Source organism: Sinocyclocheilus rhinocerous, unplaced genomic scaffold (genome assembly GCF_001515625.1).
Source record: "Sinocyclocheilus rhinocerous isolate Xijiao unplaced genomic scaffold, SAMN03320098_v1.1 scaffold62, whole genome shotgun sequence".
NCBI lineage: Eukaryota > Metazoa > Chordata > Actinopteri > Cypriniformes > Cyprinidae > Sinocyclocheilus > Sinocyclocheilus rhinocerous.
In genome coordinates this window covers 1,991,246-2,008,686 of record NW_015656585.1, presented here as the reverse complement: position 1 = coordinate 2,008,686, position 17,441 = coordinate 1,991,246, and the positions used below count along the sequence as shown (strand labels likewise).

Sequence of the window (17,441 nt, the reverse complement as noted above, 5' to 3'; positions counted from 1 at the left end):
TTTGAGTGAACTATTCTCTTTATAGGGTGTTCTGAACATGTTAATGACAATTATTTGCTACTCTGTGTTTTCTGTGAACATTGTTAACTCAAGGATATCGCTCAGCTTAGCTCTTATACATTAGTTAAGTGTAGCCATCCAGAGCTAGCAGAAAGGCAGATATACTGACTAAGTCTGTTTAATGTTTCTAATAAAATAAGGATTTGTGCTCAGAGCCGGTGCTGAGCCAGGCGTCACCCCAGGACTCTGCTCAAACAGCAGGGTCTAAACGAGCTTCCATCTGTGCAGTCACACAACGCTAAAACTTCATAAAAGTCCCATCTCTCATCCGCACACACTTCTGCCATTCACCAACGCCTGCGTAATCCTCTGTGTATCGGCACTGGATGGGGTCAGCGATCACTGAAGGCGAGTCACGGACAGTGTTGGTCTTAGCACTCACGAGGACTGGCATCAATCAAAGGGGCAGCTGCTGTCAAACTTCTGCCCGGCTGCCACTGATGATGTGCCAGAGTTTCACATTGCAACAATAAATATTTAAGGGACATGCTTCACATATGAATAGATTATCACAGATGGGTTCAAAATGAATTGAAAATTCATGTGAAAGTTTTTCTCCAATCATCCTAGAACAAGCGGTTTACTTCCCTCTCATGATCGCTGCCACATTGGGAACTCGCCTTTTATTGGATACTAATCATAGTTGACTACATTTGCGTATATATGGCAAAGTCTACAGTAGCATTGTGAGATGAAAACTGTCCGGTTATGCTGCATCCATACCAGTAAGTATCAGTATAAAGACTAAGACCACTGTCAAAGCAAAGTAAAACAAAACAAACAAAAACTGATTTTTCATCAGACATCAATTTGCGACCCAACACAGCACCAAAATTGCTGATTTTATAAAATAAAAAATAACTTTTAAAAAAAATCAAAAACACAAACATTTGTTAATATGAAATATTATGTAATTTCACTCATTTAAAATATTAACAAACTATAGGAGAAGCATCTATCCTCACTATGCATGAATGCATAGTTTGTTGCAGTCCACTAGTTGGAAATCTCTGCCTTATTATACCATATGCAATCTTTTTTTTCTCTCCATATTTACTACTATTTACCCATTCATGGTATAAAGAGTATAATACTTGATGACACATGATATAATATATGATATTAAGCACCGTTCATTTGTTTTGATGCATTGCTCTTTAACAATGTAGCTAAGAATATGAACATTTCACAACTGTGAATTATTGCCTTGCCTTACATACAACTAATTATAGGTACATAACAATACAAAAAATACAACATACATATAAAAAAATATAGGTATACAGACATCTTTCTGTGAAGAAGATTAAGTCAAGACAAAGTGCCCTATCATCTGACCTCACTTGAAGAGGGGTGCTAACCCCCTCCAGATTAATCAGATCCAATAACACGATTTTCACTGACTCGGACAGCCACACACAACAAAAAAGAAAGAACAGAGGCAGACAGAGAGAGAGAGCGTCTCACAGAAACACACCGACTAAAGCCAAAAAGACCGTCAACAGCCTCACACGTGCACAAAAAAATCCAGATTAATCTACCCTTTAAATCAAACAACAACAAAAGGAGAAGTTGAAAGGAATTTCAGGGAGACCAGACTCCCCAGCTCAGTCCCCACAAAACCCTGAGCGCAGAGACAGCGAAAGCTCCCTTAAGCCTCATTCTCTGCTTCCTCCCTGTCTGCCAATCACGCTTCCAAAAACTGTAATTGTTTTTCAAATCCGCACAAACCAGACATGACAGACCAGGTAAAGAGAGAGCAAGAGGGTGGGGGGTTGAACAAGAGGACTAGAAAGAAAAAGAGAGGCAACGGGAGTCTTTTATGAAATATGATGGCATGTTTCACAGCTCTCTGCCTTACAGAAACCCAATACACTGATTAGTCAGCGCTTTGACGTTATCTTAAGTTCCTTGTCAAAATTAATTTAGTGTGGGTGGGCTGTCGCGCTCCAGGAGAGTGAAGCGGAGAAGGAAATAGCAGGGTGAGAGGGAGGGAGAGGAAAAGATCTCTTTCAAATAAGCCCCAGCTTCAGTGAGCACCAAGTCATGTGCCCAGGAAACAAATAGCCTATCTGGGAGCTATCAAAGAAGGCCTCTTTCCCTGAATATGCCGGACCCAATGAGACCCGTGAAAGTGGATCCCGCCGACTGCAGATCTCGCCCGCTTAGCCTCCTCCGGTGCCAAACCCCCAACGGGTTATTTGTCAGGACGCACACACGAGGTAAATTGGCATGCCGCTGCGGCTATCTTCCATAAGCTGGGTTGAAATCCGAAGCCCGGCCTCCCGTCGTTGGACTATGGCTGACACTTCATTAGGGGCCGGCGTACTGGCGGTGGCCTCCCTGAGTGTCCAATTTGATGAAGCTTAATGGATAACAGCGTTTCAATTTGGGAGATCCGAGGCTATTTGACAGGCTATCTTAATCTCCTTCAATTAGGAAGCAGCTCTTAGGCAAATCTCCGACATCCTAGAACCGAGAGGAGGCGGCCCGTCTCGTTGACCCGTAAATGGGTTCAAGAACACAAAATAACCCTTTAATGCTTAGAGAGGCAGAAAAACTGTCTCGGCCTTCAGTAATAATCCTTGAATTACCCACACAAGGGTTTTCGTTTCAAGATGTGGAATCTTCAATTATTACTTTCCCATTTGGAGAGGAGAGAGGCCGGACAGACAGGAATGAGAATGTGTGTCTAATGGCAGGGGGAGTAAGACTGCCTTTGTTCACGCACAACACATTTAGCGTAGACCCTTCTGGTCTGCGTGTGTCCTCAGAGCAACATAAAGGATAAAAGCATGGCAGAGATAGATTTTTTCGAAACCGGCAGCACAATGGAAAGAGGTGCCATCAGGGAGGGTAGACAGGGAAGGATCAGGAGAACAAACAGAAATCTAGTCGTGAGAAGCATGTCCTCCAAAACTACCGATGCAAGTGAGAATCTGAGGTGCATTATCGGCGTAAAAAGATTGCGAATTAAAACAGAGCGAGAGAAACAAGTTCAGGGGCGCTCGTCAACATGTCCTTCGCCGACAACAAAACCTCAATATCTGATAATGCCAAAACCTTCCATCAAAATGGAAAAAAGGATGTCTAGCTGCAAGCTTGCATTCAGAATGTGTTTAAGTTCATTGATTTCAGATGAAGTGGCGTGCTATTCATCAACCCTCAATTAATCATGTGGTCTCAATGTTAGGATTACCGACACTGGAGGAAGCTTCTGTGGAAATAATAGCTCTGAAAATGAAGCGCTAAACAATGTCTACTCAAGCACTAAACAACTGCTACCGCCCTGCAGTTACATCTCCTACATGACAAAAAATCCTTGTGCTTAATATATATGCCTATGCAATTTTATGTCTCATCCAACAGTGCTGAGAGTAGCAATTCATACAGTATCCTTGTAGTACAAACACCTTGGTCATATATTGTTGGTCATATATATTAAAATATTGATGCATTTTATATCAGGGTGATCAATAATCTTCTAAAGAACCAGCACCTTTAAGACTGAAGCACATGGAGGATCAATACAAACGGAGACTGTCTCATTTTGAATGGGTCAGTCCATTAAAAACCTACAAGATGTGTGTTTATGTGTTTGAGATGAAGGGCTGTATTCCTTGTATACCAGTAAATGACATAATCCATAATCATATTTTTTTCTTAGCATCTCAGGATTGAGCATAGAAATAGCTTTTATTCTATAAAATAGGGAACATTGCTATTGTTTGTGTCCTGTATGAATGCAATGGTAAAATACAAACACACAGACCTAAAAATGATAAATAGTGTAAAACATTGCTGATTTGTTGATCATTTTTCCATTTCAATCCATTCACAAATCACCTTGTCAATTTCAACAAATCTTCATCTAGAACCACAATGTTCAACAACAATGCACATCACAGCAAACATCATCTGCTATTATGCCTTGCAAACGCAAATATCTACATTATCGTTCAAAAGTTTGAGGACGGTAAGATTTTTTTGTGAGTCTTCTAGGCTACTGACCTGCAGGCGTTAAGTCTGAGTTTCTCCTCTGTGTCTCTGATCAGGTTTTGGATGTCCACCTCACTGGGGATTCCTTCCACCTGCAGCTCCACAAATGCATGGTCATGCAGGAAGTCACCTTGCCAGTCCATCGCTTTCCTGCAAAACAATGAAACACTAGTGAAACTCTATAAAGTTTTTTCCTGCTTTAAAAACATAATTTAGCCATCATATTTATATACTATACATTCAGACCATAAGGTAAATCCAGCTCTTCAGCTCTGTTCAAAGAAGACTATTTAACATTTTGTTTCGAATTAGGGTCAGTGTTGCCATATCCACTTACTATATGTGACTAAAGGCTCATCCACTCCAAGATAATGTTGTTTATTAATGTTTTTTTTATTAAACTGTGCTGCAGTTGTGTCAGGTGGATTCTGACTGAATAGAATTAGAACAATTAAAAATGTATAGTTTTAGATATTGTTATCGCCCTTAGTGTGAACGACCCTTTAGTAATCATTCTGCTGAAGCATGCACTGCTCCTATGTCGTTTGCCGCTGTAAATGCTCAAGTTCTTTAAAACAGGATGGATTCTGATTGGCTGTCAATGTTTTATCGTTCATCAGCTGGAAAAATACTTATAAAAGTGATTCCAACAATATCGTTCCCCTGTGCCATCATCATTATAGTTGTAGTGTGGATTTCCCTATTGTGTTAAGTGTAGAATTATTTTGAAAACTATATCCTTTTAGTTATCATAATAGTTATCATCCTTGGTATCAACCACTGATCTATAATAGAGAACATTGGTCCCACTTTATATTAAGTGGCTTTAACTATGTACTTACATTTAAATTAATCATTTAATACAATGTATGTATTGTGTACATACATGTTTTACATTGTACTTATATTTTTTAAAAATACCTGCATGTAATTGCATCTGTAATTAATTTCTGTAATTACATTTATAGTTACCCTGTTGACCCATCCTTTACACCTTAAACCTATCCATACCACCAAACCTGTCTCTAACCTTACCCGTATCCCACCACAATAGCAGCAGGAGTATTTTGCAATACAATGAACACAATAAGTACATTGTACTTATTACATGTACATTTTTTGATGTAAGTACATAGTAGTTAAGGCCACCTAAAATAAAGTGGAAATAGAACATTAGATATAGATCAGTGGTATCAACAGACTTTTATGGCTTGTGACATCATAAAGCTGGATACAAATATGGGAAGTCTCAGTTTGCATTTTGGGGCTTATTTCCAGAATATAGTTCAATTCAATTAAATTCAAGTTTATTTGTATAGCGCCATTTCACGATAAAAATCATTGCAAAGCAACTTTACAGCAAATTAAGTTTCTACAATATTTAGTAGTAGCTTATCAGTGGTGACTGTCAGTTAATGTACATATGGCAGAAATGTACGGAAAAATCAATTAAGGACGTAATCAAACAGACGATGAACACTATTAACAGCAATTATTATATGATGCAATCAAACTTATAGCAAAATGTGGTAGTTCTGTATGTTGTTTCAGGGTTGGCATCATCTGAGGTCCTCTGAGGGGTTGGCATCATCTCTACTCAGGTGTTACGGATCCAGACTGAAGCTTGTGTAAATCCTAGTTACCACGGGATAGTTGCATCTTTGGGATTGCTAACGCTTGGGTTCTTCAGCATAATAAAGTGACACATTTTGCCCCAGGTTTCAGTTTTTCCAGGACATTCCACACTCCAATGATTCCTGAATACATTTTTTTTTTTTTGCCAAAAGATGCCAAAGAGATTTATTCATTACCAACCTTTTTTCATATAATCAGTATTTATTTATTTTTTTATATGGAAGTTTCTCTCATTTCATAATTCATAATTCTCAATTCATGAACCCATCCCAAAATAAAAGGATAAGGGACTTTTAGGTAAGGAAAGTTGGGCTTTTTTTTTTTGAGATCTGGCAACCTAAGCGAAATGAACAAAAGTACAGAAGAGTTTCTTCTGCAGCAAATGACTGTATTGGGTAAAATACATCTCTATACAGCTCCATTTCACACCTATTGTGGGCACCATAACCTACTTTGTGGACAGCCATTGCCAGTAAAATGAAAAGAAGTGGAAAGAAATAATCAATGTCTGCTTGTGTACTGCATTTGTCTGAATGGGATCAAATGTAAGCTTGAAAAGGGAAGCCTTTATGTTTGATGAAACGTGTCCTCGAACACACATGACGGCCCTTTACACGAAATGATTTGATTTCACCTCCAACACGATCTTTGCGCGTCAAAGCGCAGCTGGAACAAGCCGCTAGTTATCATCTGCCATAAATATTTCTAGCCTCAATCCATTGCTTTTCATCTATCCGCCTCCCCTCTCTGTGTCAAGCTGCAGTGCCATTCAATTTACAGTACAGCTCGGTGGTAATACATGCATATCGGAAAGAGCGGCCTTGCGGTATTACCAGACGCCGGCGAGATATAGACTGACACATCTTCTTGCCATCGCTTTAAATAAACAATCCATCTGGCCTCAGATTGCTATAAAGCCCTCAACGTTCAAGTCTCACACAGATCCAGCACGCGCTAGAGAGAGAGACTGTATCAACGTCGTCATCGCAAGTCAAGTGGAGTGTAATGGAGAGTGTCAGTGTCAATTTGGCTTTGCTGGCGCCCCTCTCCCCTTCATCTGGGCTGATTTTAATAATCCCTGTCAAACACCAAACAGCTCGCACTTCCTCTCCGACACGACAGCCCTTTCTCCTCGCGCAGACAGAAATCTCAACATTAATTTAGCCCGCACAATGGCAAAGGCTGTCCAGCTGGACAAATATTATTTCCCTCACTTGACAGACTCCGCAGTTAAGCTCGCGTGTTATTATTTTCTAAACTCTATTCAAGCCTCGACTACTGTCTGAGGGGAAAGAGTGAAGAGAGAGAGAGTGACTTGTGTAGGTTTTTAAGACACAGGATTAGGAACTGAACAGTGTAATTACACTGAGACCGACTGCGTCAATGTCTGTGCGCACACGCGTGTGTGTAGCCGATGTTACAAAGGGATGCGCATCATCGCCCGTGTCTCATCCACATGAGAGTTGTGGGAAAAGTGTCAGGTTCATGCTGTCACCACATAGGGCCCAATTAGGCAGATGCACCCTCCATTTCCTTTGTCTTGTTATCTATTTTGAACTCAAATGTTGTGGAGTCCCAGAGTAGTTCTGAAAGCTGCCACACAAGGAAGAGAGCTGGAGCTGTGCATAAGCGTGTGTGTGTGTGTGTGTGATAGAGAGAGAGAGAAAGAGCTGGGGCAGATGTATTCTCTCGACACTTAAAGACACACTAGTATTTCTCTGCATGTCTACCCTTACAAACTGCTCCACACTCAGAATAGAGGTAGTGGTGTGAAATATTTAGCAGTCAGTGCCTCTGCTTTAAAACTGTCTAAAAAGGTTTTCTTATCATGTTCTAGCTCCCAAAACTCTTAAATAAAGCTTTTGGGATATTTAATGTATTAAAGAAGTATATTGTTTTACTCCAAAATAGTGAGAATGTTGTGTTTGTTGGTTGGTTGGGACAAGCAAAAGTGCGCAATATTCATACAACACAGGTGAATGTGAGAAAAGAAAGAATGCAAGGAAGAAAGAAAAAAGTTTCAGGGGAATAAATCCAGTCTGTGTTTACTGACTGAGTACATGTTGTTGTTTTTTTGCCGGATGACTTTTCCTGAACTTGTCCTGGAATGGTTATGACAATATTCTCACTATACTTCACAATTTTTGGCTATCATGTGAACTACTGTATTCAAAAGTTTCCACTGCATTTCAGTTTCAGGTGAATTAGTCAAAATATGTCAGGAGCTAGAACATGACTGAGAGCTGCAGTGGCACATTTGTTTAAAAAAAAGAAGAAGAAATAAAAAAAGAAGTCACCTTCATATATAGGAAATGTAATGCAATTTATGTTCACAATTACTGTTATGATTAATTAAATAAAGGCTACCATGGTAACCACTCACCATGGTGAGTTTTTTTCTCAATGTCATCCAACAACACTTAATTTTCAAGAGCTAGAAATCAGGTTGTTTAAGCAGGTTGAAAAGGACACATTTCATTGCAGAGCATTTTAATTCACATCGATAGCCTATTCATAATTCACATTTAGTCAATCACAGTTGGTCCTATGGGTAGTTGAAATATGATTATGGCTTGATTGCAGGGTCATATACATAGATTTAAAGTCGTAAAAAAAAATGCATAGTAGATATGTCCACTTCCAATTTTAGCCAAGCATAAAAATTTCAAGCTCAGAGACCCATTTTTACACAGTAAATTCTAGAAACAAAAGTAAAGAAACAAACTAGAACTAGAGACAAAATCAAAACGATCAATTCTAACAAGCCTACACTACAAATGTTTAGGGTCGATATGTTTTTTTAATACTTTTATTCAGCAATGTTGAGTTAAATTGATTAAAAGTGATAGTAAAGATATTTATAATGTTACAAAATATTTCTATTTACATTTAGTCATTTAGCAGATGCTTTTATCCAAAGCGACTTACAAATTAGGACACTGGAAGCAATCAAAATCAACAAAAGAGCAATGATATGCAAGTGCTATGACAAGTCTCGGTTAGCCTAACGTAGTACACGTAGCAAGGTTTTTTTTTTTTTATTATATAATAAATTAAAAGAAAACAGACAGAATAGAAAAAGAATAGAGTAAGCTAGTGTTAGAGGCCTTTTTTTTTTTGCTTTGTGTTAATAGTATAATAAATAAAAAGAAAACAAATAGAATACAAAAAGAATAGAGAAGCTAGTGTTAGTTTTTTTTTTAAGAGAAAAAGCAGCTAGTAAATGAATAGAGTGCAAGTCTAAAAGGGTCTTTTTTTAAAGAATAGAATTAGAATAGATATTGCTAAAGTTAGAGGGTCAAATAAAGATGGAATAGATGTGTTTTTTAGCCAATTCTTGAAGATGGCTAAGGACTCAGCTGCTCGGATTGAGTTGGGCAAATAAATACTGTTCTTTTAAAGTTTCTATTCATCAAAGAATCATGAAAAAAGTACCACAATTTCCACAAAAATATTAAGCAGCACAACTGTTTTAAAAATAACAAATCAGCACATTACAATGATTTATGAAGGATCATGTTACACAGAAGTTTGAAGTAACGGCTGCTGAAAATTTAGCTTTGCCATCACATTAATAAATTACATTTCAAAATATATTAAAATAGTAAGTAACAGTGATACTATTTTACAATATTATGGTTTACACTGTATTTTTGATCAAATAAATGTAGGCTTTGTGAGCATAAGATCATTAAAATGAAAAAAATAGGCCTATATCTTTCGATTAATAAAATCTGCATTCATAATAACTAGGCTATAAAAGAATTAGCAAAATGCTGTTAAAATAGAATTGCAGTATGTCACACCAAATCACATCACTTCCCAAAAGCATTTCATGTCAACAACCCATCATCAAACAGCTCTTTGATAGCACACATAAGTACAGGGCGGTTCTTTCAAAGCATTTAACTATTGTACTACATCACCACTGATGGTCCAAATCCATTATCACACCACACACACACACACACACACACACACACCAGTAAATACCACTAAACACTGAGGTTAAGGCAAAGTACACAGTACCTTTTCACGCTGTGGTTTCAGGGGCTCTTCATCACATTAAATCCAACAGCAATGAAGGACTATCAGGGCTCAAATCCAAGCAGAATTGTCAGGTGCATTTCTTCCCAAATCTTTACTTTTCATTGCAGTGAAATGACCTAAATGATCTGAGAAGTGTTTACTATTGCAATCAAATCTAAAAGCATGAGTCTAACAGTGTCGAGTAAATATAGCAAATGGACAGTCTCACACACTGAGACAGCACTAATGGAAGGAAACTGTAATGGGAATGTAAGAAATAGTGTTTCAGTCATTTATATCGATCCACAACATGAGATTGTAGACAAAAGTGTCGTATAATATTAAAAGGCCTTCTGATGGTTAAATAACATGCGGTCTAGCTCGCTTACGAGGACGAATAGTTTAACTGTTCAGCCGTCGCATCCGTTTGTTTGTAAACACATGTGGTGACGCACTGTTGTGATTCTTCAGCGAAAAGCGTCTCTGACAACCAACCGGAAGCATATCAGTATTTCCGTGTTACGGAACAGAGTATATCACAGAGAAAAGGGGGGAGCGTGTACTTGGTAATATTATAATATTCTCCTCAGTCGTTGTTTGTACTTCATAAATGATCTCTCTTTTATTTTAGACATGATTTCAGTACTTTTTATAAGTGTATGCACCTCAAGTTAGGGACAGTAATATTTATGTGAGTTTGAACATATTGGTCACCCCTAATATTATACCGTGGTCAGGCAACACACTGTACGCTAGTTTTGAAGTGCAACTAAACTAAGCGAAATGAATGACAGAAACAACGAAAGGGAGAAATATCTAATCCATCTAATCTTACAGTTAGCGTCATATTAATCATGCTTTGAGTGTCTTATATATACAGTACTGATGGTCGCTCGATAAAATGTCACTTTATATAGACGAATGGTCAGTGATGACATTTGCCGCGCCGTTGTAGTAAGAGCGAGATCAAACTGTCCAATTCATCATATCAGAGTGATTTCACGGGTTTCAGTTTCAGGTAAGATACTATGTACGCATCTTATTATTGTAAAGCAGCTGTCAAAATCTCAATCTAATTCAGATCCAGTAAATTCAACTTTACTTGCGATTCTTCTGTTCTTTAGTGTTTGTAAACAGCCAATAGCTGTAATATATTTATCATATAATCAGTTTTTTTTTTCACTAGGATGATGGACAACAAATACATCTTTCAAATGTCTGGCATCAAGAATCATTCCCAGAAAAGACAGTTACTCCATGGCATCAGAAAGCTGATATCTGAAGATCTGATAAGCAGATATATTACTTACTGTAACAACCTTATAAATGAAGAGTTCTGCTGTTGTACAGTGGCCCCAAAATATTTGGAGAGTTTAATCAGACATAATGTGTTTGACTGTGTTTGCATTAGATACGAAATATCAAACAGAATTTATTAAATAATACTGATAATAACAATAATACACATGAGAACATACATTAAGCGAAATATTTAACAAGCGCGTTGTTTTAAATATTTAAATAACAGTTAATATACCTACATTATCTACCAATATACCTACAAGTAATTAGAAAAAGCGTTCAAGTTAATTGTAAGAAAAGGTCTAACATTATCTGCAGAATTTACTTATTTTGATATATTATAAAATGTAATTCAATATTTTTAACCTCTCAAAAGTGCACTGCTATATAATTCAGTTAATTTCACACAAGCCTCTCTTCCACGACATCTAGCATTTCTTACTGTGCATGTAGAAAATGATAAAGTGTTGGTGATTAGCCCTGAAAAATGACTCTTCCCGAATTGCTTCCCGATGCTACAATGTATTTCGGACCATGTAATTTTGTCCTTGCCCTCAATACCATCTTAATATAGGCACAGATTGCTCTCTCTACTAATTGAAACCCTCATGAGAATAAATTCAACCTCCCAAGTTCTTGACCTTTTCCTAAATTATCTCATGGTAAGGCTGAAGACCAGATTAGAAAGGTGACTTTACATGTCCGATAAAAGAGATTTTTTTTTAACTTAATTTACAGTTCACAATATTTCATTGACACATGTTTATATGTTCCAGGATTATAAGGAGGCAACAACTCACCTCATCGCCAAAAAAGCTTTAGCAAGTGAAAAGTTTATCGCAGCCTGTGCTTGAGGTCTGTGATATTGAGAGTTGGCTGTCATAATCGAGTAGAGAGCATGCAATAAAATAATAGCACATAAGCATAAAATAACAAACTGAAATGGTGAATCTGTTTGGTTTCTTTCTGTTTCAGGGAAGTGGATAGTCACTCCAGAGTTTGTTCTGGACAGTGTGAATCAAAAAGCGTGGCTCCCAGAGGCTTCATAGGAATTAAACTTAACAGCTCAGACTCCTGAAACACCCAATCCACTGAAAACATGGAGAGAGAGAGGGTGTCTAATGGCACTGTGTCTGGAGCTTTTCAGGTGAACGTCACTGTATTGTTAACTCGCTTAGAAAACAGCTAAAAGAAATTAAACATGTTTCATTCCCATCTCCACCTGTAGGACTGGGTAGTGCTCATTGACATTGATGATCCAGCGAGGAGAAGTATGTACTGTATGTCAGGTCAGGATGTGCACAGTGACAACTTTGTACAACATGCCTTCAGAAATGTTGTTGATGTAGTTGGAGGCTCATGGTGAAACTGCTAATGGGAATTTTTACAAAGCACATTTTGTTTGCAGGATATTAAAAGCAGGCAGACCTGTTGTCATCACAGACTGGTCGACTTCATATGATGTAACTCACGTGATAACCACAAATACATCCAAAGATAAAGGCGAGAAGTGCAGAATCCCTCACTATAGTGTAAGCTATGTAGCCAAACATCTTTTTGGGGTAAAGGAACTCTTTGTATTATTTGCTTTAAAAAAAAAAATAAAAAAAATTAGTTTATAAAAGTGACACATATATCATTGTTAAATCATCATCATGTCATTTCAAACCTGCTGTACTGTTTTGACATTTTATTGCACACAGAATGAAGAATTTTTTTTTTTTTCATACAACAGAACATGTAGTGACTAGTGACTGTCAAGCGCCAAACAGGACAAAAAAGCTCTATAAAAGTTCTCCATAAAAATGTTCATGTTATGGACATAGAACCTTGGTGCACTGTTTTTGTTGTGCAAAGGTTTGATGGCCATGGTACTAAACAGTGCTTTGGGATATTGCAGACAAGACATATGGACTAATTTTCTGAGACTTTTTTGGTGTTTTTTTACTTAGTCACTATGTCACTAGTATGTTGTATTGGAAAGAGAACATTCTGCAAAACACCTTGTGTTCCACTGAATAAAAAAGTATACAGGTATAACAACATAAACATAATAAATTATGATATTTTGGGGTAAACTATTCCTTTTACTCTCATGACTAAATTGGACTTATTAAAATATTATGTAGTCTAAAAATCTATTAACAATCATGTTTGTTTTCTTAATACTTTTATTCAGGAAGTAGCATTAAATTCACTAAAAGTGACAGTCATTTTTTTTCTCTTTTTATCAAAAATAATTTTGTCTCTTGAGCATTCAAACTTTAAAAATATAAAATTGTAATAAAATTTCACAATACCGCTGTATTGTTACTGTATTTGTAATAAATAAATGCAGCCTTGGAGAGCAGAGAGGTCTCTTAAAAAAAAAATAATAATAATAATAAAATCTTACCAACCCCAAACATTTGATAGTCTATTTGCAAACAAAAACAAAATGCTCTTTTGATTTGGACAGCTTTTACTTTTTACATTAAACCTCAGAATTTGCTATTGGTGATTTATTTGTTGTCTTTCTTTTGCAGCATGTTTGCTCAGAGTTAAACTGGTCCTGTAATTTGGAGTCCTTCGATGAAGAAGAGAGCTGTGAAATGGCCATCGATGTTGCTGCAGTCATTGAGTCTATGGATGTTACTGATGACCTTTCACAAGAAGAATTGGAGGAAATGCTCAAAGAATACATCATAATAATGGAGGTCTAATATATTTTTATTCTCCTCATCCACTTTTTATTCTGGTACTTTTATATATCATTTTGAAACATAATTATGGCTTTCACAGATGGATTTTGGGCACAAATGAGAAAGTTGTCATGGTTATCAATGTAATTTCTATAAAGTATGACCTTACATGACATCTCGTTTCAGCAACGGAAGAAAATGCTTTTGACATTCCCAGAGTTCTACAGCTACTACACACCCAACCTGCCAGTTCAGGTATTCAAATCTGTGAAAAACTTTTCAACAAACCTATCTGCCATACACAAGCTGTTAAAGTACAGAGAGGATCTAGAGGATCGGGTCATTCAATTTCCTGTGTGTCACATAGAGGAGTAATAAACGCAGGGCTCATCACAGCCAGGTCACCTGATTTAGGCAAATCCGTTTGATCGGTACGCTCATGATTGGCATACCCATTAAAGAAACATTGCAATGTGCCTCCACTGGTTTCTCAAGCGGAAATGTCCGAATGCACTCATTTGACACTGACCCTGAGAACACATTATCATCAGTCATCTTATTTCCTGTATGTCTTTCTTTCTCTGTTTCTCTTGTACTCAGATTCCAGCGGTAGATTTCAGCAATGTGCAGAGCTTGGTAGAGTGTGCCTTCTTCCCTCAAGCTCTGGAGGAGATTCTGGGGTCCCTGCAGCCTGGAGTGATGCCCCCAGCCACGCACTGCATGTATGTATAATAAGAGCTATTCTAAATCCCAGAGGCACTTATAAAGCACTGTTACATTCAGTTGGTGTTATCTTTCTTAAAAAGCAAAGTGTGGTAGTTTCTTTTTCATTAAGGATGTTGTAAGGATTGTGATTTCTGATACATAAAAACAGCGTTCTTTACCACCCACTGAAAGTCTGTTCACACAAAGTGCAAAAATTCATGGCAATAAGATGTTAAAAAGTATTTTTTTCTTTATGCAAAAACTCACTACTGTGTTTAACAATTGCCATTGTTGTTCTCTGTATACAAATAGCATACTGCTGGCATAGAGTCAAGCTAAATGAAAGTGAGTACAGAATATGACAAGCAATTGCATATATATATATATATATGTATATACTGTATAGCATGTGAGGTCAGTAATATATATATATATTTTTATAAATGAATACTTTTATTTAGCAAAGACACATTAAATTGATAAAAAATAAATACATTTATAATGTTACAAAAGATTTTTATTTTAAATAAATGCCGTTCTTTTGAACTTTCTATTCATCAAAAAATCCTGAAAATATGTGCCATGGTTTTCACAAAATATTAAGCACTGCTACTGGTTTTTCAACACTGATAAAAAGAAGAAATGTTGCTTTCGCTCAAAATCAGCATATTCAAATGATTTCTGAAGGATCATGTGACAAAGAAGACTGGAATAATGGCTGCTAAAACACAGGAGTAAATAGTATTTTAAAATATATTAATTATTTAATATATAAATTTTTGATCAAATAAATGCAGCCTTGATGAGCATAAGAGACTTCTTTAAGAAAAATTCAGACAATCTTACTGGCCCTAAATATTTGAATGCTAAGTTTGTGAATTTTGAATGTGTCTAAAAATAAAAATAATAATTCCTATATTTATAGAATTGTTTGTGTTATTATTTGCTGTCATTAAATTATGATTGTGGATATATCAGAATTATACAGGCCATCAGCCACCTTCCTCTCTTGGTATCTGTTTTGAAAACTGAGGTTTATGTAATGATCTGAACTCTTCAGAATAGATGGAACTGTTTAAAAATGTATTTTATTACAAGAGCTTGTTTACATATCCCTTTTTCTGGTTTGACCAGATAACCCAGTCTTTGCTCTTGCTCTCCTACTTAGGTTGATGCAAAGCCATTGTACCTCAGCATGTTTATCACAGTTCTCCACAGTATCCTGCACAACAATCCTACCTGGGGTTCTCCTGGACACACAAAGTACTTTCTCCAGATCCTCCAGTGTCCAGAATGTAAGGGCGGCCTCTGGTCACTTCTTGAAACATCAGTTCAGTATGAAACTGTCAATATACCTGTCAGTAATGCCATTTTGTCTGATTTATTCAAGAGTGTGTCTAGCAAGCGAACCCACCTGTCACTCACTGCCAAGCCCACCATCCACTGAGTTGTTTCGTCTCCATTGTAACCTGCAGGAGTTCTTCCTGAGACTCTTTCAGCTGGAGCTTCATGCTGCTAGCTCAGGGTGAGCACCTGAGCTCTGTTCATCTCTGCTGCAATAAAACAACAGCTTTTTGATTCTGCATGAGCCCAAAGAAAAGAAACTGCAGTATTTTTCCACCCCTCCACAAAATAAACACAGACAAAACATGTCATAAAGAATGTAGAGATAAAACACAATATGTAGCTGCTTGGAGATATGCTGATGTCTTACTGTTCACCTTGTTTTGAAGATAAAGACCGTACTATTTACATTCGGTCTGGTTTGATAGAAAGACAATGGTTAAGTAACTGCGTTAACCATAGATATTAATGCCTAGATTGTACATTAGCAACTATTCTTTATTGCCATCACATATCTACGTATCCTCCATATTTGACAGGATGACATATTTTATATTTAATGGATAACTGAATAAACTATATTACATAAACCCGAACCTAAAATGTTGCCGGTTTCAACATAGCAGACCTGTCATTGTATCTGTAGCAGCTGTATCTACATATTAATATTAATATATATGGCAACTCTGTCTTCCTCTCTGCGGGAGGTCACCCGGAAGCAGTCGGGCGTCTGTTCTGTACAGTACCTTCTGGAACATGTGGGAGAAGTCCACTCTGACCACCAGGGCGGTTCAGTAACTCAGCAAGCTGCTGATTAAGACTACTCTGGGCTTTCAACTCCACTCAGGTGTCATTCAAGTCTTCTCCTTTCATGCTAAAAATGATGGCCACTATATGGTTTATTGAAATCTTCTGTTTTAGACATTTATAAGTTTGCTGGTTTCATTTTGCGACGTTATTGTGTTGTGACCTAAGCTCATAAAGATAACTTCCCGGCTTAAACTAAAATTTGTCACATTACACCTGTATGCCAACAACATTATGCCAACAGATTTCCACATTAAATACACCATTTTGTAGAGTCATCAGGCGGTGCAGGCTGAGTTTACTGTGTGTTTGTGTGCAGGAGTGGAGGCTGGGAATGTGGGTCACTCTGCAGGAGACTGTGTGTAGTGGTGGAGTTCTGGGCTCAAGAACACAGTCCGCTCAACAGCAGTCTGGTGGAGAAAGGCTTTAAAGACCTGGCAGAACACATTGCCATACTGTGCCAAGGTATCCCATAGTGCAGTGGGAAACTGGTGAAGAATCACGTTATGCACTTAAGGAATAGTTCACCCAAAAATGAAAATTTGCTGAAAATACACTCACCCTCAGCCCATTCGATATGTAGGTGAGTTTGTTTAGATTTGGAGAAATTTAGCATTACGTCACTTGCTCGCCAATGGATCTGCAGTGTGAATGTGTGCCATCAGAATGAGAGTTCAAACAGCTGATAAAAGCATCACAATACTCAAAAGACATACATTACTTGTGTATTATTGTGATGTCTGTCATTCGTCGTTCTGACGGCACCTATTCACTGCGGATCCATTGGTGTTCAAAAACAACAAAGTCATTTACATCTTGGATGGCCTGAGGGTGAGTACATTTTCAGCATATATATATATATATATATATATATATATA

General features: G+C 37.3%; 1 protein-coding gene, 1 long non-coding RNA gene and 1 pseudogene across 2 annotated transcripts in view; 2 read left to right on the top strand and 1 right to left on the bottom strand.

The window, feature by feature from the left end:
* The window catches only part of kiaa0825 (KIAA0825 ortholog), a 144,078-nt gene extending 133,899 nt beyond the window's left edge, over nucleotides 1–10,179 (bottom strand). Inside the window, exons 1-2 of the mRNA XM_016527977.1 lie at nucleotides 9,724–10,179; nucleotides 4,072–4,209 (exon numbers count right to left, since the gene is read on the bottom strand). Of these exons, the coding sequence (XP_016383463.1) occupies nucleotides 4,072–4,202 (131 nt within the window). The 5' untranslated portion in view covers nucleotides 4,203–4,209; nucleotides 9,724–10,179. The remainder of the gene's footprint in view (nucleotides 1–4,071; nucleotides 4,210–9,723) is intronic.
* A 266-nt stretch (nucleotides 10,180–10,445) lies between these two features.
* Nucleotides 10,446–12,032, top strand: LOC107720294 (uncharacterized). Its single transcript, XR_001637600.1, has 4 exons — nucleotides 10,446–10,741; nucleotides 10,910–11,713; nucleotides 11,802–11,880; nucleotides 12,001–12,032. It is a non-coding gene; the product is annotated as an uncharacterized LOC107720294 (long non-coding RNA).
* A 92-nt stretch (nucleotides 12,033–12,124) lies between these two features.
* LOC107720214 (SMC5-SMC6 complex localization factor protein 1-like) overlaps nucleotides 12,125–17,441 on the top strand; it is a 28,628-nt pseudogene continuing 23,311 nt past the window's right edge.